The 24,084-nt window shown below is 47.8% G+C and overlaps 1 protein-coding gene across 4 annotated transcripts in view; it reads left to right on the top strand.

The window, feature by feature from the left end:
• LOC139054700 (E3 ubiquitin-protein ligase HECW2-like) overlaps nucleotides 1-5,242 on the top strand; it is a 68,011-nt gene extending 62,769 nt beyond the window's left edge. For all 4 annotated transcript variants that reach the window (XM_070532154.1, XM_070532155.1, XM_070532153.1 and 1 more), the window contains exon 25: nucleotides 1,263-5,242. In XM_070532154.1, the coding sequence (XP_070388255.1) occupies nucleotides 1,263-1,374 (112 nt within the window). In that variant the 3' untranslated portion in view covers nucleotides 1,375-5,242. The remainder of the gene's footprint in view (nucleotides 1-1,262) is intronic.
• Nucleotides 5,243-24,084: the final 18,842 nt, after the last annotated feature.

The following is a 24,084-nucleotide window of genomic DNA, read 5'->3' as shown; positions in this document are numbered from 1 at the left end:
GCAACACTCTGAGAGAAATAGTTTGTATTTGCAAGCGCAGCCACCCATGTGTACATGCACGTGGCCCATAGATGAGAAGTGCGCATCATAGTCCCGTTAGAATGCATTTGCCTAGCACTGTCCGAGCGGGACACTGTTTATTTTAGACCGATGTGGCACCTAATAAAGCCAGCTCTTTCTTTTGTGGTTACCGAATATTCCAAATTTCAAATACAGATTGAACACTTTAGTTTCAAATCCGAAACATTCTATTGAATTCTGATGTTCAATTTATTTAAATATTTGTTTACAGCCAAATCTACAGGGTAACTATGATCATTGCAAACTGCCAGCCATGGAAAAGGGGCCCATGCATATTTTTCATCATTTGCTTCAAATATACATTTTAATCTAACCAAGTTTTAGACTTCTGCTTGAGCAAATACTGCTTAGCTATGCTGACCTTCAGATAAGGTTGTGTGTATGAAGGACCTATTCTCTTTATTCTTTCTTTTTCCCCCCATCTCCATTCTCCAGTCCTTAGTGATTATTTCATGTTCCTCTTCTTTACTTTCACAAGCACTGAAATATTTAATATCATATATATTGTCGTTTAAGGACTTTATCTTTTTTTAGATTTCAGCCCGAATTTTTGGTGTGCAGCTCATATGTGAGCAAGAAGTAAACAAATTTGGGTCTGCTTTGAAAAAACCATATTTTGTGACAACAGCAACTGTCTTGTCGACAAGCTTTCTGCCATAGGATTATCTACCGAGATTGCAGGGGACGAGGAGACCGATACACCACTGTTTACCACGTCGGTACCGCGCGGGGATGCTGCATCTGATGGTGTGCGCATGTTTGAAAAAAAGGCTGCAGCCCATACACAAATAACTTTTTCTGAAATATTTAGGCCTAAATTGAGCGGTGCAGCCCTTGTGCTAGGATATTATAATATGCAGTGTTTGTTTAACTATTCAAGGCACATTTCTTTATTATGCATACTCAATTGACTATTAGAACAGTGTTACGATTTTGTTGTTGCTATGAATATTTGTATCTAGCTGTTGCTACAGCCGTACCTCGTTATGGTGAAGGCACATTTCAGCTCGAAAATGCTGCCATTATATCCAATATTCGTTACCAGTTGATATCGACAAGAAACATTTTGGATTTTCTTAATTACATCCATTTTCATTGTATCGTGATTTGACTATTGTGTTTTAGTATGTGGTTATGCATCACCAGACCTGAAACCATTGCCTTACTTTTCTCTTGCCCAGGGCTCACACCTGTTTCAACAGGCTAGACTTGCCCCCATATTCATCATTTGATATGCTCCACGAGAAGTTGCTCCTGGCTGTTGAAGAGTCGAGCACATTTGGCATTGAGTGATCCGCTCATGCTCGCGAGGAAGCAGAAGTGTCACCAGAGGTGTCCAGCACACGTCCAAGCACCTTTGGCAAAGCATCGTGCCTGCACCAAGTTTGTCATCGTTCTGTCGTGGGGAAGTGCCTGCAACGCCCGCTGCCAATTCTTCGGGAAAGCCATCCACATTGACGACAATCCCCTTGCTAGGGTAGCCTTAGCCTTCCAGAGCATGCTGGGAAATTTTTGTTCGCACCATTCCTTTTGTTTATGTCGTTTCTTGAGACAAAGGCCAGCTAATGAGAGCAGTGTCTGAAAACTGCAACTCGGTTGAAGCTTGGCGTCCCCGATGATGCATTTAACGTGCACAAGTCATCTCCTCCTCATCTTTTGCCTAAGTGCAGGCCTGGACCTTTATTGCAAAGGGCCTTAGGCTTCAATGAAGGCTGTGCCTTAAGTTTGGAAAAGTAGTAGTTGAGTGCAGCAGATATGTTGCAATCTTGGTGCAGTTTGGAAATGCGATCACTGCATAAGCTGCATTTGGTTGAAGCAAACAAAAACCACATTGACTATGCTGCACCAGAATTTCTTTGCTGGATGAAAAAAAAAAATATGTTGCAGAGGTTGTTAATATCAGTGCTGCTACAACTTTCCACTGCACCCACTCCCACCCTATTCTGTTCTTTTTTAACGCTGCGGGATAGGGCGATGCCCTGATGTCCAAGAACGAACAGGCACTTGCCACGAGCTCTGTTTGCTATGCCATTGCAGTGAATGGGATTGTCATGTGGAAGGCACTGCCCATTTTTGATGCGCTGGCTTGTTGGGAGCACAGCTCACACGCGTTGCTGAATGAAACTGCACCTCTGTGAGAACCCAAAGCCTGCAGCTGTGTGCAGTGACTCTTTTGCACGTCTCGTATCGCAAGGAATGATGTCCAATGTCTGCAGTGCTCAGAATGTCTCGAGGATGCTGACCAATTTAGTTGAATGTTTATAATTGTGCACCGGTTTTTACGTGGAGTGTCCCGCGCACTGCCTCCAAAGGCCACTCGGTGTTTTTGTCTATTATGTGTACACTGGTGGCCTTGGTTTTTGATGCCAGCTTGCTGATATAGCAGAGAAGTTCCTGAGGGTGCTGCAGTCATTTTATTATTGAGCAGTGTGTGTTAGGTTGACCTTATTTAGCACCAAGAAAGTGTTGGTTTTATTTATTTATCATACGTCTCAGGGCACCATTGGGTGGAGTGTTCATAATTATTAACAAGCTCTTTTTAGTGTGTTTTATTGAAGTTTATGCCCCAGTGCTGAATAAGCTTGCATCGTTTTCTGTATAGTATCGACAAGGTGGTTTACTTTTTTTTATATTGTTAGGAGCACTCGTTATTTTATACAGCCCATGTGGCTCTTCAGAGAGCTTCACGCCTAACCAGTTAACTAATCATTGTTTTAGGTATATATGTATTATGATTATTAATATTATTCAAGTATTTTATGTTGTGCTGTATTGTACAATTTTGACTTGCAAACACAATGTTTGTGTTGTCCTGTCAGCCATGTGGTTCTGCATTTTGTTAGTATTATTATTACCGTATTAAGCACATTGTGATAAGCTTATTGCAGTGTGGTTAGGACTGTAACAGTAATTTCTAACCTTGCTTCTCATTCCAAGAAATATTATATAGGTAGAATCCCTCTCCCCCCCCCTTTCTTTATCCTCCTTTTCCTTAGGAACATGGTGTTTTCATCTCCACGGATGCCATTCTCCCACAATGCACCTACATCTTTCGACCTGTCCAGTTTCTGTGCTGCCATGTTTTGTTTTCCTTCCTTTCCTTTCCAACAGCTGAAATAGAAGGGGCATTTCTGTACTACTCGTACCTTTTGGTGTAAAAGCGCTAGAGTCGTGCTGTTTGGAGACAGATGCGCCTATTTATTTCCTCTTTTTCTGGGTGCAAGTAGCAAAACAAAGAACAAAGTGCGCCCTACTGTGGACCTCAACACCTACAATGACATCTTCGCCACGCTTCTCAAAGTGGTCTCAGTGGCCATGGACATTGCGATATATTGTTGTGCTACATGCAAGATCTGAGTGTTTAGATGCATATAGATTCTTTGAGGAGCTAGAGTACTATTTTTTGATTGGCTGTTTGATTTGTAATGCCTGTATCCATCACCTAGGGAACTGGCCAGTGTCAAGTTGTTGTGCCATGACTGATGTTTGCATTAGTCAACTGTTGTGTGTTTAGTGATCTTTCATGTGCAACAAAGTGTCACAAGCCTGCTGTGCATTGTGCTGCCCTGTGTTGTATACTATTGGCTCCTTTAACTAGTTTGATGGAATGATTGCAGCCTATATAGCGTGTGTTTTGAGAAATACATGTTGGTTCTGTGTTGTACAGTATGAAGATGCTGCGGGACTAAACTAAAAGTTAAGCAGTGTTAAATACTGTTTTATTAAAAACAAACCTTGCTTGCATCAGTGGACAGCATTTAACATGAAGCCAGCCTCAGTAAAAGCTTGTTTCTATGCGCTTGTGTTGATTACAGTGGAGCAGCAAATGCACAGTGTGAAAATGCACTTCGTTTGTTAATCAAGAACAATGTTCTTCTTATTTAGCATTTTGATGACACAACAGCATTGCAGGCATCGCACTAAATTTGGCTGCTACATGTTATTGTGGAAAGCAGCATTTAAAAGCTGTGCAAGACATATCTATGGCATTGGTTTGGCTGCATTCTTTGCTGGTTGCTCAATGCTCTTGTCAAACCACCCTTCACTGTCCACTGCATGCTGTAAACCTATTGAAGTATTTATTCTTTTCTTACCTTCTTTCTGAATGATCATAGCTTAGTCAAAGTTCAGATATCAAATGTGAATGCCTTGAGGAAAGAGTTTCTTGATTATTAATAGGCTGTCATGCTTGCACAGGTGCAAGATGAGCAGTTCAGCTCATTTCATTGGCATGAGTGCTCACTTGTGCTTTGTGCTGCATGTCCTGCTGTGCAGAAATAAGCCAGATTATGACTGCATCCCTGCATCTTGTTTTTACGTGGCCTCCAGTGCCTCTCAAATCTGTTAATGCGCTGGAATTTCTTTGTTGCTTGAATCAGCTGCATGGCCAGCCCAGTAGTGGTTCAGGTTGCATGGATTCAGGCACTAGCTGCCCCCGTACGGAGACCTTTAACGAGGGGAGAGAGATGTGCGACCAGTGCAAGGAGGTGTGACTCCATAGGCTGGATGTGTAATGTGTGTGTGTGTGCGCGTGTATTGTCGTGTCGTGGTCACACTTCCTCCTTGCATTCCGGTGTGTCGCGCGCGAAAGAAAGTCTAGTGTACAAAGTGAAAAAAACAAAACAAGAAAATGCAAGAAAGGGCACTTGCCGACTCTGCACCCCTCTGTGGGTGGTGGCTTTTTTTTTTTTTGTACAGCTGCTTGCAGTGACCGTTGTGCACTGCCCATCCTTTGCACGGTGATACGAGATCGCGTATCCCTCTCACCCTTGCAAACAAAAGACAAGAGAGGTACGCTGGCTTCCTTTGCCAGCGGCGCTTGCTGCGACTATTTTGGTATATGCTATGGTGGGAAGCGCGCAGGCGTGTATGTCCACTGCTTGTGTGTGCAGCAGGGCCCCTCGGTGCCTGATGGTGTGGGCTTGCCGGCAGGGCCCCGAATGGCTCCCGCACAACGCGCATGCGCACTTCCCTTTGTTTTCTACGAACCCCCGTCCCGCCATTCCTCATCCAAGTCCCTCCGCTGCTGCTGCTGCCGCCGCCGCATGGCGTCCGCATCGTGCGGCCATGTGCGTCTTTGTACAGTATGTATATGTAAACGAGAACACTTGACGCAGCGCTCCTGTGTATTATAGAGCAATAAAAAATAACTTCCGCTCGATTCCAAATGCCTTGTTCTTATTTGCGGGCCACCGAAATGAGTGTCGCATCACGCATTGACGTCGTGTCGCAGCGCTACATTTGCGAAAGTGTTTCCCAAAGTTAATAATGCTAAAAAATGTCGATGCGGAACGAGGAGAGAACGCTGATGCTATAGATCTCGACAACAGCACCGAGATCTCGCATGTCCAGCACTCGCAATTCTGGTTGGTATTGGGCTCCACGTCCACATGCCGAGTTCAAGATGACAACACCGAGCTAACATAGACATCATCGGAGATAGTTTCTGCACCTCCCTCCCCGCTTTATTTTTCTTTAGCTCCATGGTCCCTATTGGGGGCGAGCTCCACCACTGGTAAAGCTGGCGGCATCGTCGTCGTGACGTGGCATGAGGGATCACGCGGACGCAGCGGCCGCGTCGGTTGCTTCGGAAGCGCCGAAGCGAGCTGAAAACGAAAGTTTAAAGTCCCACCTGCGCCGCGGTTCTGATTAAGTGGTGAGGCTTTCCCGCCTTGCGTGTCTGCTTGACAACATTTTAAAGTTCTATAATAGGTATTGGCTGCCTTTGGAGGCGTGCAGCATGGTAGGCTGCTGCTCGGTGCCGCAGTGCTGGACGCACGCAACGGAGCCCGCTGTTAGCCTTATTCACACGTAGCCGCAGGGCAAGGAGCTGCGTGAAGCTTGGCTGGCAAAACTTAGAACCGGCATACAGCCATCGGCTACAACGCGGGTGTGGAGCAAGCACAGACGCGAGGAAGATTTCTGCTACGGCGCCGGGACTACGCGATGTTCGGAGAGTAGCAGAAAACGCGCACTGAGACGCTCGCACGCGCCCGGCTGCCCGGCTAATGTCGTAACGCTTTGTTAGGTCTATGAACTTGTTGGTACTAGACTCTGGCAAGTTCATTGGAATGGAAAGGGAGCGGTAAGAAGCGCATTAAAAAAAGGCATGGTATATGGTCATGTTTGTGTTATGAATTAATGCACTGGATTACGAAAAAGAAGCAGAGGGAAATCGAACGCCGAGAAGACCGATAAACATACAGTGGCACGCAGCTTGAGAAATAATATTAAAATGTCGAAGAATTTAGAAGACAAAAAAAGATTGAACAACTTTACACAGACGCCGCTCAGTTTCTAAGTGGTGCCGGCGTGGCTTATCATGATTGTGAGTCGGATACCACTGCAGTCCAACGGCTTCCCAACGAACATGCTGTCACTAATATTGAACTCATCGCCATACGTCTTGCCATCACTGGCATAGTAGAAAGACGAGTTCCGGCTCCTTGCATCCCCTATTATGTTCATACTGACTAGCAAGCAGCCTACACCGCCTGTCGCTCAGGGAGAGCAGAATACGCCGTTCTTAAGACCATTCGTGCTGAAGTCCTTCGCCTGCAAGGGGAAGGCCACAATTGTCAAATGAATTCCTGCACATGAAGGAATCACTGGAAACGAAAAGGCACACCGGGCCGCGCGCGCTGCAGCTCTTTTCGCACCTTTGCCTGGACCCACTGTCGTTTCCGCTTCCTGGGGCCCTGCCGCCTTTACACACCCGACGTCGCCCCCGATAGATAGGTCCGAGACATGGCACCGCGCACAATGCTACTGCCGCAACATTCTCCAGCACTTGGCCAATTGGCCAACCCTGAGAAACTGTATCGCCGCCCACCCAGCACATTTCGAAGGATAGAGGCGGTTCTTCTTCGCCGAGCCCAGACCGATCAGCTTCTGTCACCAGCAAGGCTACACCTCATCAACCCGCACTCATACCCGAGCCCTAAGTGCCCGGCATGCCCGGCCAGAGGTACGGCTGAACATCTTCTGTGGAGCTGCTCTGACTTTGACACGGTCCGAGAAAGGACACTACACTCCCTGGGCGGGAACCGACCTGGTACCCTGCAGGAGTGGCTCGACCCGCCATCGCACATCCGGCCCAGGGACTCAGTCCAGCTTTGGAGTGCTTTTTTGGACTTTTTCAGGGACAAGGAAGGGCCTGGCCGCCTCTTCGCAGAGCCGACTTTGGGACCACTCCACCTCGAGGAAGAAGAGAGTACTGGTCCTCCTCCCCCTCCCCCATAGAGCACCCCTTTTCTGCCGCAAGGCTTCGCCTATTAAACGCAGAAATAAAGACGTTTTTTTTTTTATTATTGAATCGTCACGACGGCACATCACGGTCGCCGAAGGCGTCGAAGTCTCTATAACGAAATTATTTCTGAACACTTCTGATAGCGTCCAGGCCACAGTGGTTGCAAGTGTGCTGTCAAATAAATGTTCATATGTTGCGGCCTATATAAAGCTCAAGGCACGGTGCAAAAACGCGCTCCCAGCGAAAGCTAAACATTGTGCGCGGACATGCATGCAGACGCACAGTCGGTCGCTGCATTGAGGCTTTATTCTGTTATACTCCCTTTGGTTATACAGACAGCCCACTATAAGAACAAATTTCACGTAGTTCACTCTCAGTGTTTGCCTACCTTTCACGCAAGAAGCCGGTCTGAGAGACTCCATCGCGGCGACCGCGCGCAGTGGCGTTCACTGTGCATACTCGGCAATATTCAGTAAAGAGATAGCGTCTGTAAACGATTCTGTGCTTTCAGTTTGCCCAAGATATTACATCGACCGTCAAAAACTTCCCTCGTGTTGAGAGTACCTACATAAATGTCCAGGAGGACTGCCGCTTTGTGTTTTTATTGAGCGCCGTAAGCGAAAGCTATGAGGAGCACGCCGCGTGATCCCTCATACTACGCAAGATGGCGACTCCGTAACTCCTCGCCCCCATATTACGGGGTCTGTTTGGGGACCGTTGACCCTAACGTTCTCCCGGCCCTACGGACAGTGCAAGCGCACCGGCAGCTTCTACGTCCGGCGCGACCAGTAACGTTTGCAGTAGAGACGCAGGAAAACAGCGGTTCGAGGGTCAAAGTAGGAAACCGCGATTGACGGGCTAGCTATACGCAGGGTGGCCAGATGAATAACAGCAGCCGGCCATGATTTCGCGCGGTCGTGCCCGTCCGCAGTTTGTTTCCAGGAGTACACAATGGCGTATCAACGATGGTCTGCCCTTTCTAGTGAGCCATCGGAGGCAAGCCCGCGGGGACTCTGCCGTGCCTCTTCGAAGTTTAGACATCCATGATCCACTGCTAGAATATGGATATTCGTAGGACTCGCTGAATTCGGCTGCATGTCCCTCACATGATTGTTTGGCCGCACTTTTCACGTCTTGCGAACATAAACCGGGTTTGGCAGATATTTCAGAACAATGTTACGCCCACACGCAAACGGACACAGATACTGGATAGAGATAATTTATGACTATTTAACGGGGTTGTGTACAGGTGACTATGCATGCAATGAGTATCGTCATTCAATGAAACCGCCGAGAGCGACAATCACAGACTCCAGACGCTGCCGAAAGCGACCGCAGGCTGTGACCAGGTGTGTCTTCGGAACATATTTGTCATTGCATCAACAATAGCTCCCCTGAAAGCCTCAAGGGTGTTGTGTGGGTGCCTATTGGACTCCCTCTCAACTACGCCCCAAACGTAGTAGTCCATTGGGTTGAGATCTGGGGAGCTGGGGCGCCACATATTTGGAGTAACGTGGTCGTGTAGATTTTCGGCCATCCATGCTTGCCTGGTATGGGCTGTGTGGTATGGTGCAGAGTCTTGCTAGAAAGCATACGGCCATATCTCGTGCTACAGCAGCAGTCCAGGGCTTCACAACCGTGTTCAATACCTCAGTGTAAGCAACAGTGTTAACTCTGTCACCTTGGAGAAAAAAATGTGGAGGCAACACGTCTTCACTGCTCACGACACCCAGGACCATCACTGATGCTGGAAATTTTGTGCGCATGACAGTTGGGACATCCTCGGGGCCTTTGCACAGCCACCGATCATTTTTGCGGTTCAGCTTCTGGTCCTGGACGAAGTTTTTTTTTTTTCATCTGAGGAAAAAAAAAACATTCCAGGCTCCTCTGGGTGTTTCAGTTTGGTCAGGAGACGTTTAGCTCTGGTCAGGCGGTTCTCCTTGGTTTTCTTCGACAAGAACTGTATCTCCGCATAGCATAAGACTTGTAGCGAATGTCCTAATGAACCGCACGTCTGACAGTGGCCGCATCAACCTCCACCTCCTTGGCGAGGGCTCTTATCGACTTGCCAGGGTCTTCATCAATTATACCTTGGATGCGACTAATGAATTCTGGTGTCCTGAGAGTGTCGAAATGCTGACAATGTTGTTTCCTTTGTGAAACGGCGTCCACATCACTCTTGGCAGCCTCCAGTTCTTTCAGAACTTTGAACACGAATTATAAGGCAACCTTCAAGAATGTTGCGATCTCTGAATCGGAGTGTCCTGCAGCCAAGGACACGATAACTGCATGCCTCCTCATTTGCTCAGTTAGCTGAAGTTCTGCCGTGGTTACCTGCAGCAAAAAAGCATTTGCAGCTATTATGTACCTAGAAAAGGGGGGTCACGAAATGTGTGTCCTCATATAACTGCCGCACCTTGTATTTGCATGTGCCTAAGGCACACGATTGGGAACGTGATGCGCAGATTTCACGGACATTGTCAGGGCCTTTCACACAGCACTACAATCGCAGCAGACACTGTGACGCATCAATACCACCTAGATTATCTAGGTGGTATTGGCAAAAGCCCCCACATTTTCTCTCTCGCACACGCGCTTGCTCGCGCATGCGCGCATACGTCCGGCGCCTCCGCAAGTGCCACGCCCCGCTGTACTTACTAGCAATTGTAAAGTCGCGTCCGGGCAGGAGGTGATGTCAATGGATGATAGGCCTAAGATCTCGTCTTATGCCGTCGTCGACGAGGCGGTCGGAATCTCCGTCGTGTGCGGCGTGCTGAGGAAGACGTCGAGATCTCCTTGTTGTCATAGTGACGCCAAAGGCTTGCAGAAACGGTCGCTGATTAACCAAGGTAGTATCCGTGAGTGGAAGTGCACGAAAGAAGAAACGATTGCTCAGCCGTAACGAACCCGATTATGCCCCGTTTAGGCGGCAGCCGCACTAGCCTCTGTATTACTCCATTTAGATGATTTTCCTAGAGGAGAAAACTCCGTTTAAGATCGATTTTAGGACATCTATAGCAGTGTTAAGACTGAGTGAAGTATTTTTTTACATTAAATGCATTCACGCTGATGAAGTTAATATTTTGCGGCTTGGAGTTAAATAGGTTGTGCGTCAAATCTCGTACCTATACCGGCTATAACTTGGGATAACAGTGCATGGAGGAAATACATTTGCGCTCCATTCCATGGCACAACATCTTCATACCAATCAACTCCCTTCTGTAAATGAGAACCCCACGTGGTAGAAATTTCCGGAGTCCTCCACTAGGGTGTGCCTCATAATCAGAAAGTGGTTTTAAAAAGCATGTAAAACGATACAATTTTTAGGTGATATCAAGTTATGCCAATTATTTTACTCCGTCGTTTGGTTAAGGAAGTGAAATTGTGGTTTAATTATTCTTTACTCCATACTGGTGGAGTAAGTATATTGAGCTATGGAGTTTTAGAAGGTATTCAACCATAAATACACCTATTCAGGCTCATGTATGTTTACGCTGCATGCACTCTGAAATATACACCCCTCGGGGGTTACCTTGTCTCACAACGATAACCTTCATCTGTCTTGCCCGCATTTCCTTTAACGCTGCGAGCCCGTTATTTCCAAGTCACGAACGGCTTGCGCATTATCAGCGTGGCACAGCATGCTCGACAGGAAAGTAGCGAGCGCTGAGTTTTCAAGAAAGGAAACTCAAACAAGGCAGATGACGATTATTGTTGTGGGACAAGATAATCCCCAAAGGGTGCAAACTTTTTTCAGAGTGTGTATATAAGGGATGTTTCACGTAACTTTGATCCAAGCTTTTTTTTTTTACAGCGCAGCTCAGGCACCCGTTCCTGCATTGGGCATCGGCGTCCCTCGGCGTAACCGAGCGTAGGATGAAAGAGCGAACGCGAAGCGCAGCGGGGGATGAAAGACGGCAAGAGCGAAGAGCGCGAGGAGGAAAGCGGAGGGTGAGAGTATATCGAAAGAGTGAGGAGGAAAGTGTAGTGCCGCACGAGCCCTGCTTCATGGCGACGAGCTCGTCCACCGATACCATATATGGAAGCGCTGGCGTGGGCTTCGGACCCACTGCGCATGCGTTACTTCGCCTTCGCCTGAGCTGCAAGAGAATGCGCTCCACGCGAGCCGCACGGTCCCGTGTTCGCGCTTTCCTTCTGAACGATGAGCGACGCAACAGTGGAAATGCTTCGTCTGCCGCTGCTGCTAAACAAGCAGCCCGAGCAGAGAGGCTCGGCGCTGCCGCCGAGAGAACCCTGTCGTTCAAAATAAAATTCTTCGCCACAATATATCGCGAATTCAAAACTCATAAACAACTGCGCTGAAAATTCGCATTAGGGTCGGTGAACGAATCGTCGATGAATTTTTTAGTACTCCATCTTACGAAAATGAGACAATGGTATATTGTTCGTAGTCGCCTAGAGTAACTTATATTTTTGAGGCACGATTAGTTGCATAATTAAGTGTGATTCTGCAGGTTCTTAAACATTCGCTTGAGGGCAAAGCTGTGTTTGAAACGTTGTAGGGTGTTCTTATAGAATCGACCCGATAAGGTTGTTTTGATTACGTTGTCTTTCATTTGGTTCTTTTTTCGCTGCTTTTAGAAAAGAACATAAACTAAGAAAAAAAAATTGAGAAGCCATCCCAACCTGTGAGGGTGGATGACCAGCGAAGCTAGCACATCACACTGGGTTAGACAAGGGTACGTGTATTAATTTTCATCATTTGGTAATGGAATTGACGATAGTTATCTACACTGATTGGTTCGGTTACAACCTTAGATTTTTGGCCAAAGTTAAATCTATACACGACCGTTGTTGAAAAGTTGAATGACTTGGATTGGTGTGGCACTTACTTCAAACCAAACTCTTCTAGCACAAACTGAGTGAAGCATTTCTTGTCTGGTTTTGAAATGTCCGCATTGAAGTCTCCAACGATGTCCACAGGTGTAGTGTCATCATGGCTAGCCTAGAATTACTGTATATGCTACCATGGTAGCATATACAGTAACTCTATAGGCTAGCCCATGCAAAGTGCGTGGTCATGAAGTTGTCGATATCACACGTGGGTGTGCCTGAAGATATACACACATGCAGTGAATATCAATTCCGTGTTTCGTCTGTATGGCACAGACATCCCCACAGTCGGTGGCATTGCCTTCTTGCGATTGAAGGCTGTATGGTTGTCCGTACATTTTGTCCTTTGCGTATATGGCAACGCCTCCTGCTCATGAGTCCATGTGCTGTTCACAGACGACTCCAGTATACCCATCGACTTGAAACAACACATCTTGATTTATGTGTTGCATTTGTTATTATTATTATTATTATTATTATTATTATTATTATTATTATTATTATTATTATTATTATTATTATTATTATTATTATTATTATTATTATTATTATTATTGGTGGAGTGCTTGAAACCTGCTTCATCTCCGCCGCGGTTCGACCCGGCATTTCACTATCTTCGGGATCGGCTCACGTATAGGGAGTTTTGTGTCTACACACGGACACGATCCTGGAAGAACTAGCCCTTAACATCTTCGCTGAAAAAAAAAAAAGAAGAGATGACACTGCTAGCTTTCGCGTCTGTTTCCGAAGAACGAAAGCTACATACACGTAGCGAAAAAAAAAGAAAGAAGAAGAAATGACGAGAGCGTTTTCAGGTGTTCAACGCAGCCCTTTAGTAACGCATTTTGTCCTTCAGCCCTTTTGTCATTTAGGAACGTGACGGATTTCCATCTTCACGACGGTGCCTGCTGATATGGCTGCCGTGTTTTTGCGGATGACGTAGTTATTTAGCAATAAAAAATAATTTGCATTATGTTCGAAGGTAGTTAGCAAGGCTCGGTCTAGGAAGTTCTTGAAACTTGTCCTGCCGCAAGAACAGCCCAAATGCTTGAAAATACCGTGAAATATGTCGTCACATTGACATCACTGGCGACAATGGAGAGCGTAAAATTCGAAGGTTGAAGTATGCTTCGTCTTCTTTTTTTCTATTTATCTCCGCTAATGATCAACTTCTCCCGCTGTAAAATAATTTATGATAATCAGAGTTCTGAAATAATGCGTTTAAACTGACTTAGTGGCTCTTTTCAATGCCACGTGCTTTAAGAATAAGCACTGCAAATCGGAATCAGCGCCTAAAATGAAGCACCAGCTTTGCTGCGTGCCGATGTAATCAGGAAGGAGAGCTTTGTGTACCGGTTTCGGGACTCGTGTTTGCGCAGTGGAGCGATAGGGACAACTCTATGACACTGCGCACGTTTGCTAAAATAATTTCACAATAGGGATTAACGGAGTGACCCAGAGTTTAAATTTGACATTGCACAATTTTTTTTTCAAAATAATTCTGCGAAGTGGGTTTTCTCTATATAGTATTCGCGCATTCGACTCTTATAATGAAATTATGCCCTGCAACACTGACAAATTATTTCCACGCGACCGAACATTATTATACATACAATGCAGTTTTCTCAGCCGCCTCTATCACACATAGCTCTTGTGAACACGCTGTATTTCGTACCGTACAAATGGGTGCAAACTCTACGCTCATACGGCGCAGTTCCCACATATGACTGCTGCTGGGTCACAGCTGCGGGTCGCACTCGTGCCATACCGCCAAACATTTGCGAGGAGCACTGATGCTGCTTTGTCGGTCGTCGAATGTGGAATTTGCATAGCACGAGCCGGGCGCTCCCACCTCCGTGGCTGCGGCTCCCAGATGGGCACCTCAGCTGCCGACCTCGGTTGTCAGACGGACATTTGCTCAAGTGTCCTCTAGACGTACGACTCCCAACAGGTCTAATAAAACTGCCACACCTTGGCCGCCTCGTCACCACGGGCTGACTGGACGTCCGAAGAGAAAGTGTCGGCAAGGGGAAAATACGTTGCGTGCGCGAACTGGCGATCGCAAAGTTACGTGCAGCGCTTTCGAGGGACGGTCGAAGGCTCTTTACTGTCCTGAGTGAGCGTCTGACAAATGAATAGAATGCATTCGTACACGGTCGAGTGTATCTCGTTTTCGAAACAACATTTCGTTTAGTGAGAAATGCCAGGGACGTCGTGGTTGAGAAAGACAACCACGAGGTGTATATGTAGTTTGTGAAAGAATGTATATCGAATGTTTTCTCTTTCGAAATGCGGACGCCGTGGGCCTGCTGGACTCTCACCATTGATGGACTCTCGCAGTGGCCTAGTGCACGAACATCGTGTACGAGCGTGACAGCAGAATAGCAGAATGCCACGTCTGCTGCTTTGCTGTGACCATGCTGTGACAGATGGAGCAGGCCACAGCGGCGTCAGCCCTCTGGTGGCGGCAAAGTGAAACAGCAAGCGAACAGCGCGGGACCTCGTAGACCTCGTTACACGCGGAAGAACAGTCCGGACTGGCCTGGGTGTCCTCGTGCGTCCTTGAGGCGCAGCGCTGGGGACCTCCGGAACAGCCTGGATGCGCCGTCGCTCAACAAAGGGCGTTTCAATCTTCGCCGAGGTTTTGTGATCACGTTCATCGTTTTCACTCGTCGCTATTTCAAGGTATACATCCACTGCTGTAACACGTTGGGAGTAACGAGGCCCGAGACTACGGCGACGTGTTTTCTTGCCCGATCTTGCTTCTCTGGGGCGCGCGAGGAATTTTGCGACCTCGTTCCGAGCTCTTCGCGCTGAACGTATAAATACGTGAGGTGGGTTTGAGTGTAGTCATAGAATTCCTTCTTTCTTTTTCCCCCAGAGGGACAGAAATCTGTTGAGGACTTGGCTTTGTAATCGGAACCCTATAGTGGTTAAAACATTTCTGGCGTGTACTCTGGGATTTCCCAAATGGCCAGGACGTTGGAAGAGAAAAGAGGCGTTTACACGCGTGCAGATTTACGTCTTTCTCTTTTGAACATTGAAATAAATGTTAATCAGAACCAAGAGGGGTTGCCGTCGCTTGAAATACATATGTTACTTCTATATTTCGGAAATTCCCCCTAACCGTGGGGTTGACGTTTGATATATATACGCCAAGAAACAAAGTTAGATGTTACATAGAAATCGGAAATGGGTGCTTGTATATAGTGTGGCCACGCTTTCGCTGTAGTCCGAGTCCCACCATTTTCTAATGACGTTTATCTCTTCCGGGAGGCATGCAGCAAATATGTATATATAGGGTAGCTGGCGGCGCTGAGCTAGCTCCTCTACTCAGTGCACCATCGATCACTTCCGCGCGAACGAGAATCACCTTCGCGTCGATAAGGTATTATCGAAACCCTTCGTGCTGGCAACAACGAGTGCCGGACATTCAACCGTATGGTATCAAAGCTGCGGGACAGCGATAGCGACCGAAGTATATCAACCACTCGGGACATGTCTCGGGCGCAACTTCCGTGTGCCTGCAACGCGTCTGTGTATTTGGCTTCCCGCCAGCCGCCGTGTCCCCGAGTAAATCAAAGCCGAAATGCCTTCCTCGTGGCCGACACCAAGCGGAGTGCATTTTACAACTATAGCAGACCAGGGCCTACATCATTAATTTTTCTGGCGTCTGTCTCGGGCATCGATGTTATATGTTTTCTCCATAGCGTTTCCGACTGGCAAAACAAGTTGCGGAAAAAGACGACCGTTTATTTGTCCACAGCGCGATTCGTATGCTGTCGTCGTGCCGTCCGTCGTCGTCGCTGTATACCGCTCGTTGAGTTCGGCGTATGCATCGCGCGGCGCGAAATACAGACACGTCGATGCCGCGCTTAATATAAGCGACAGTCATGGAATAAGACGCTCCGTATGTGATGATTGCCACCATACCATCTTAAAGCATGTTTCCGTGGTAGTCGATGGTAGGTGCTCGAGGCAATCCGCGGGTTTGTTACGTTTGTGTCCCCGACGACCGACGCGGCTGTTCGTGTACTGAGCGCAGAAACTCTGTTCGTGCTGTCTTATACACCGGCCCCCTTGTCCGGGAAGCACCGTTGGCCCGAACCGAAGCCCCTTGCCCCGCCTACCGGGGTCAATGTACCGAATGTTGTTGAATTGATATATGAGCACGTAAGCTCTGGGACGCGGCACCTTTGGATGCCGCGCGTCCTCTTCCCATCTGACAATGGCACGAAGGCGTCGACAAAAAGGGCATGTCCTCTCGCGCAAACGAGTTGAATGACACGTTCGACGCCGAACACCAACTACATACTGATACGTATACTACCTGTTTGTGCGAGAGTCTTAGGGCGTCTGCAGGTTTAGACGCTGTGGTGCAGCTCTGCTGCGGTAATAACAGCTCTGTCATAAGGTAGGAACGTGGGCGAGTTGGAAAGGATGCGTGCTTATTAACCAGCGCGAAAAGAACGGAAGACACAGAGTTAGAAGGACACAAGACGAGCGCTGTCTAACAGCAGAAATTTATTGAGCAAGAGGCTCGAAGAAGACAACACGAATAAACCAACTACCTGCGTACGATTGTGAAATGCACTTGCCCACTAACTATTTCCACGTCACTGAGATTTAATGCGCTCGCAGGTACTTGGTTTATTCATGTCTTAATTCTTGTTCGAACATCTTGTTCAATAAATTTCACTTGTTAGACAGCGCTCGTCCTGTATTCTTCTGACTCTTTGTCTTCCGTTGATTTCGCGACTGATACGAGGGGTCGTTCAACTCAGTCCGGGACTTTTTTTCTTTCCCGGTTTAAATGGACGCCTAGGCTGGAAGTTTTGTATGCAATAGAAACTGGCACCTGTGTCCTGTCACTGGTAGACGGCGTTCATTTCCCCGCGCTTCTGGATAGACTGTTATTCAAGATGGCGGACAACAGTGTGAACGTCTACTTGGAACAGCGTGTTGTGATGAAGTTTTTAGTGAACGAGGGCGTAAAAGCTGCTGTAATTTACAGAAGACTTCAGGCTCAGTACGGTGATGTGACACTCAGTCACAGTAAGACATTAGAATGGTGTAAGCATTTCATAGAAGGCCGTATCTCTATTACTGACGATCGCGATCGTGGTGGATCACAGCCCACAGTAGTCATTCCTGAGAACATTCAGCGCGTGGAGCAGTTGATCGACAATCCTCGCATAACCTATCGTGAAATTGCAAAGGTGTGTGTAATCTGTCGTTAGGAACAGTGAACACAATAATTCATGCTCATTTGTTGTTCCGAAAAATGAGTACACGCTGCGTCCCAAAGCAGCTGTCTGCTTTTGACAGACAGAGAAGAGGTGAAGTCTGTATAGAGAACTGAAGGAACGCTATGAAAGGGAAGGCCAGGATTTTCTGAATCGCGTCATGACATGTGACGAAAGATAGGTTCGCCAATTTCACCCCAGAGTCCAAAAGAGCATCGATGCAGTGGAAGCATACGGAATCACCATCTTCCAAGAAATTTCGAACAGCTGCGTCTGCTGGTAAAGTGATGGGAACTGTATTCTGGTATAAGCAGGGAATCATTCACGTTGATTTTTTACCACATGGTGTCACTGTCAACAGTGAGTATTACTGCCGTGTTCTGCGTGATGTGCACAAGAGTTTACGGAATAAACGTCCGGGTTTGATCACAAAGGGTGTGGTCTTTTTGCAAGACAATGCATGACCGCATACCGCTCAACGCACATTCCAAACAATCCAGGAACTTGGCTGGCAGATATTACCACACACCCCCCTATAGTCTTGACTTAGCAACAAGTGATTTCCACTTGCTTGGGTGGAAAACATCTGAACACTGGTGATGAAGTGAAGAACGGTGTCCTACAATGGTTCCAACGTAATAATAAATCTTTCTATGCCGAAGCATTTCAGGTGTTTGTTAAACACTGGGATAAGTTTATAACCGTACCTGAATGTTATGTGGAAAAATAAATCCACTTTCCACTTTGAAATTTGTTCTATTTGTTCTTTAAAAAAAGTCCCGGATTGACTTGAACGACCCTCGCAAGTATGCAAGCTCTGCATGCACTCTGCGGAATTCGGCAAGTTCAACCTACAAATGGTATACATAAATATCTTCTCTGGAACAAATATGGCGCCTTCGAGCCGAGTCGTTTCGAATAGCTTTCTAGAAGTCATTAACTATTCGCTTATCACATAGACAATAATCTTCGATGTTTTCTTTTTACGAGCGGCTAAACTCCGACCTCGCCATAGCTATATAGGTCTATGTGGGGGCATTCGATCACCTCCATGCATATATCCCACGCAGGCGGATGCTTGAAGTTCCGGCCGCTCCATATAGCTTGCGCGCGAAACGTGGCTGAAGAAGTGAGGTGCGGTGCAAACACGCAAAGGCGATTAACGCAGGGGCGCGCCCCAGCACACTGCGCAACAGTTCGTGTACACTCTGCACCGCACCGCGCGCTATACTTCTGATTTCTTATTCTATGCGTTTGCCTCCCTCACACCGCGACTCGCAGGTGCGGCGATGCCGGAAGCCCTCTCGACATGCGGCGAGAGGATACCACCAGAGCGATATGCTTTTGCGGTGCAACCTCAAAGACTGAAGCATCGGTGCGCAAGGAGCAGTATCAATAAATCTTTCTCCTCCTGTCGAAAGTGTCAGTCGAGCGCGCGTCAACGAACTTCCCGAGAGGCGTGTCAGAAAGTTGCGTAACTGACGATTTCTATCGTGCCGGGTCGTCAGCGTCTCGATAAGTTGTCTGTATCGCGACTTGCGCACCGGTATAGTTCTCGAGCAAATGAAGGTGTGTCTGCGCCGTATGAAAAGCGCGTTCCCACGGTCAGTCGCGGGTAAGCACGCGAGTCAGAAAAAGGCAGCAAATCCTCTGTGTACACTCGCGCCCAGGGCATATGTCCATAGTTGATGGCGGACATCCGCTGCAGAACAAGCGGAGCACTTCGAGCGGTTGACGTTGTCTTCGTATATAGTTGACCCTGCAGGTACAAGTGATGGCTGGTGAAAGGGTTGCCTCGGCCCGAAGTGTCCGTAGACACTTTCTCAACTAGAGAAAGAGAAAGCGCGTCTCCCGGCGTCTTCCGTCTCGTGCCATGGCTGCTGGCTGCTGTTTGCTCGGTCGCTATCTCGGCGGATATATTTGTGGATCTCTACACAAAGGTTATATGTGCGCCTATTGTAAGGGCTAGAGAATGCGGCCCTTCTATGCTGACCAAGTATGCGCGCCTCCGCTGTGCCTAACAAAGAAATAACTTCCTGCATAAAACCCGAACATATAATGCCGGCTCACAGATATCTCTAAAGCACACCTATCTGTGAGTCGAACGGTGATTTGTATTTGATAAATTCTTTGATTGATCTCATTTGCTTTGATTTAGCCATTCGTTATGTGGCACGGGGATGTGCCCGTTCTTGGCCAATCTTCCACAATGGGTATGTCTCACTGTGACGCAAGAGGTGTACTAATTGAATCCTTAAATGTCGCTTGATACGCGTCGTTTCTTTCGTTTTTTCTGTGAACATACCTGCCATCACCATTCTTCCTTCGGCAAACATCATGCATCGACTTCGTCCTTGTGATATTGCTGCCTGTATGTCTCACACTGCGCATCCGTCCGATTTCGAGTTTGCATTTCAGCTGTTACGTTTCACCTACGACGCGCGGTAAAACCGGCGCGGATGCAACGTACGCCGGAGCTTCGTTCAAAGCGGCGGACATTTTGGCCCGTTCGGAGCGGCCGCGACGCATCCCCGCCGAGCGCGTCCCGGCATGTTCAGTGCCACGTGTCTTTGTGTGTGCGTGTGTGTGTGTGTGCCCACGCTTGTCAAAGCGCGGCAGCCGGGGAGAGGAGCTCCCCAAGTGTGAAGCGAGGAGGTCTGACCGGCGCCGGCCCGGCTGATGCGTCACTACACTCGTCTCTACATGTCTCAGTCCGTCCGTGCCTCGCTGTCACGTGGTGTCGTCCCGTGACCTTCCTTCTTGCCCGCGACGCCAAGAGTATAAGAGCAGCTGCCCCCGGACGCCAGGAGAGAGGCTCCGAATTCTTCAGTCGAGAAGCGTGCTCTCCCGTCTCTCCACTTCGGTCGACCTGACCGGCCGCTCTTTTGCGATGCTAGAATAAACAAGTTGTTCTCTTAGCAGTCGACTCATGCTTTGCTGGGACCTTCGGATGCTTCCAGTGTGCCCCAGGCCGCCAGGCCAACGCTACCCTTGGGGCTTGCGACCCATTTGCAACAACGGGCGCCAACGGTCCGGTTGCAACAACGGGTGTCAGCACTGAGGTTCCAACAGCTGGTGGCAGCGCTGAGATTCCAACAGCCGGTGCCATCGGTGGGATTCCAACACAGCATGGCTTGAGAGTGATGTTGTGCATAGACAAAGAAAATCGGAGTGTCGAACCGAAACTTTTTCGTTCCGTTTTTCAATCCGGTTCAGCGAAAACGGTTCAAGTTCATTTGCATGACCGAACAATATTTACAGGAAGACAGCATAAATTTATTTTCCAAAAAACCTCGACAATGCTGCTAAGCTCCACCGATAGCTTACGGGTATTGTTCTTCCGGCCGTACGTAGTTAGTAGTTACAAAATAACTATGCAGATCCAACAGCAATGCTGGAATCTATGCAAAGCGAAGCCTTAGTGTGTGTGTGTGTGTGTGTGTGTGAGTGTGTGTGTGTGTGTGTGTGTGTGTGTGTGTGTGTGTGTGTGTGTGTGTGTGTGTGAGAGAGAGAGAGAGAGAGAGAGAGTTTATTGCGGAAACGCAGAGAGGTCCTCTAGCCTGCTACTTTTCTCGTCAGAGGGAAGAGAAGAGATAGAGGGTATGAGGAGTGATGATGAGGATAGACAGTAAGATGCGACTAAATACGCGTTCTTAATTGTCCGGATGGCCGATTCACAGCCTTGAATCAAAGCCGGCGTTAACTAAGAATTCTGAGAGAGCCTTAGTGGCTCGCTTCGTTTATATTATATCCGACAAAGGGCCCAGTATTTCTCTTCTTCTTTTTTTTTTTTTTTGCTCAGCTGTTTGTCGTTCAACAACGACTTCTTGTGAATACGGGCTCAGGGCCTGTCTTCACATAAAGTTCTTACGCTTGTTCATAAAAGAGAACTGTTCATAAGAGAGAACTTCAGATAATCCTGATGCAGGGCATATAATTATAGCAAAGGCGGCCAGCAAGCGAAAAATAACACCGACGAAAGAAACTCATTGTGAATTAGGCCCCCGGATCTTACTCGGCAGGAACACAGACGAGTGACCAAATTTGGCTGAACGAGAGTAAGTGCAGGCACGGTTTTGACATATGTGAGTCTGGCGCTCTTTTCCAGAGGGAATACTTCTTGTCAAAGCAAACCAAGCACATCTACACATCGCAGTTTCAGATGCAACATCGGAAATCGAGCCGACGTTTTGCACTTCAGTTAGGAGTGCACAGCCTTTACCCAGCACTGACGCCGAATTATAAGCACTCTACCCGCAGCCCTCGTACAATCTTTCTGTGAAACGGCCTTGTACGCGCAATTTCAACTTGCCTTATGGTGGTTCACCTTCCCTCTGCCATTTCTCCTTGAGTGTGACCACCAATGTGACAGGTCCCATTCCCCTTTCATTATAAATAAAACATCTGCAACAATCCTGGATAGTATAGCCAAGGAAAGTTTCGATAATCGCGTTGCGGAAGTGCATGACAAGCAATATGTCATTTCCATTGCAGGTATACCTCAACTTGTGAGATTGAAAGCCGCGAGCCAGCTAGGAAGCATTTCTTTATTTGAACGATAATATATATGGGTCTCTGACTAACGGGAAGCTATTTGACAGTCACCGATTTCAAGCGCTTGCGAGTGTATTACTAACATGTCTGCCACCAGGCGCAATACGTTGAAAACCGTACTAATGGTGCTGCTACTTCTAAACATCAGGAGAAGATGGTGTATATTTACCAATGAGTTAGCATAAATGAGCCACAAGTACAGGCAATGCATGGGTGAAAAGCTCCAGAAAAGCCTGACCAGCCTTAACCTAAAACTTTCTTTTTCTTTTCGGTTTTACTACGGAGTGAAAAAAATCTTAACGTTCCGGTTCAATGGCGGTTCTAGCAAGAATAATGTATTCTTTTAAATTTCAGTTTTCGGTTTTGTTTCGGTTCGATACCGTGATAAAAATTGCATGAAAATGGAGCAGTGACCTTTGTGGTGGATAAGCATCCCCTGAGATTACACATTGCATGGAATGAAAGTAAGCAACATTGCACGCATAGATACATATATATTCAATTTTTTGGGTTACCTGATTCTTGGCCGGTCCCCGAGAGTGGATATGTACCATTGACCATCGTTCTACCATCTACAAGAACGATCGACAACAAGCGATCTTGGCAGTTGGTCGCGCTCAGCGAAGGATAGAGGGTGTCAGGATTGGGGGCTCAATCCCATCGCTCGTGATCCGTTGTCAAGATTGGAGTTGGGCATGAATTAGAAGGTAGCTGGCCCATATGCCGACGTCCAACTTATCCACGCTGAGGACGCTGATGAAGGGAAGGACTGCTTCTCATCGAGAACGAGGAATATGGGTTTATTTACAGTATTTATATCAGTCTGACATGACTGTTTGGGAAAGTACATCAGTCTAACATGACTGCTTGAGAGAGAATGTCCTGAGCAGCCGCACAACAGCGGTTTTTAAACACTCGGTCCTCTCCCGATACAAGGTGATGCGAACGTCCGTTTCGTCATCGCAAACTAGCCGCCTCCCCGCAGGACGGTCTACACACACAAATGCACACACGTTCGAATGTCCGGAGCCGACGTCAGAGGGGCCCCGTAGAACTCGGGAGCCGTTCCGGGTAGCGCGTTGGGGAGTTTGGGAACAATAGTTGGCCTGCCGAACTCATTCCGTCACAACGGCGATGAGGCTAGAGGTTGGTGGCGGTTTCAGCACAAAGCCTGCTTCATCGAACGCATCCTAGCTGAAGCGACGGAGAGTGGGGGATGCCCATATTGTTCCCCGATACAAAGTCGATTTAGTCACGCTGTGGCTAGAAGTTGGCGGCGACGCTCCCGGAATGTTGCCGCCATAGTTGTAACGGGGTGGCAAACTTGCACTGCAGCTGGCCGTTCTTAACAATGGGTATACGTAACGGGAAGCACTGTTCAGAAATCGCGATCTTGGTGCACCACTCTAGGTCCCTCTTTAGTACCATGGCAACCCCAGAGGTGCCGTCACAGGGCCAGGCTCGAAGAGGCGGTGATCTCTCGCTCTGGAACCAGTACGTGCTGGTGCCGAACTATGCCTGGAAGCTTTGGACACGTCAGTGCTTACGATGCTCGCCGTGGACGCGAAGTCGTTCCGGTCTGCGGCGTGAGCTCCAGCCGGCACGGTTGCTGACCTAACCGCCGTGGTTGCTCAGGGGCTATGGTGTTGGGCTGCTGAACACGAGGTCACGGGATCCAATCCCGGCCACGACGGCCTCATTTCGATGGAGGTGAAATGCGAAAACACCTATGTACTTAGATTTAGGTGCACGTTAAAGAAACCCAGGTGGTCAACATTTCCGGAGTCCTCCACTACGGCGTGCCTCATAATCAGCAAGTGGTTTTGGCACGTAAAACCCCCTAATTTAAGAACGGTTGCTGACCTGCCGGAGCTCAGCAGATATCGTGTAGCGGTGACGTCTTCGAAGCGTCAGAAGCGATGTTCACGGATGTAATGCGCAGCCAACAACCGCGACGAATACTATGCTATATATATATCTCCTCACGATGTTCCAGACTGATTGTTCGGTACAGTAAGCGTCACTGAGGGCTAGCGTTATAATTGCTGAGCTAAACTGCTGGGTATTATATTTTTCACAGCCGTTGTACTGACGTGGGCT

Source organism: Dermacentor albipictus, chromosome 1, assembly GCF_038994185.2.
Source record: "Dermacentor albipictus isolate Rhodes 1998 colony chromosome 1, USDA_Dalb.pri_finalv2, whole genome shotgun sequence".
Classification (NCBI taxonomy): Eukaryota; Metazoa; Arthropoda; class Arachnida; order Ixodida; family Ixodidae; genus Dermacentor; species Dermacentor albipictus.
The sequence above is the reverse complement of the archived record's forward strand: the minus strand, read 5'-3'. Positions and strand labels throughout refer to the sequence as shown.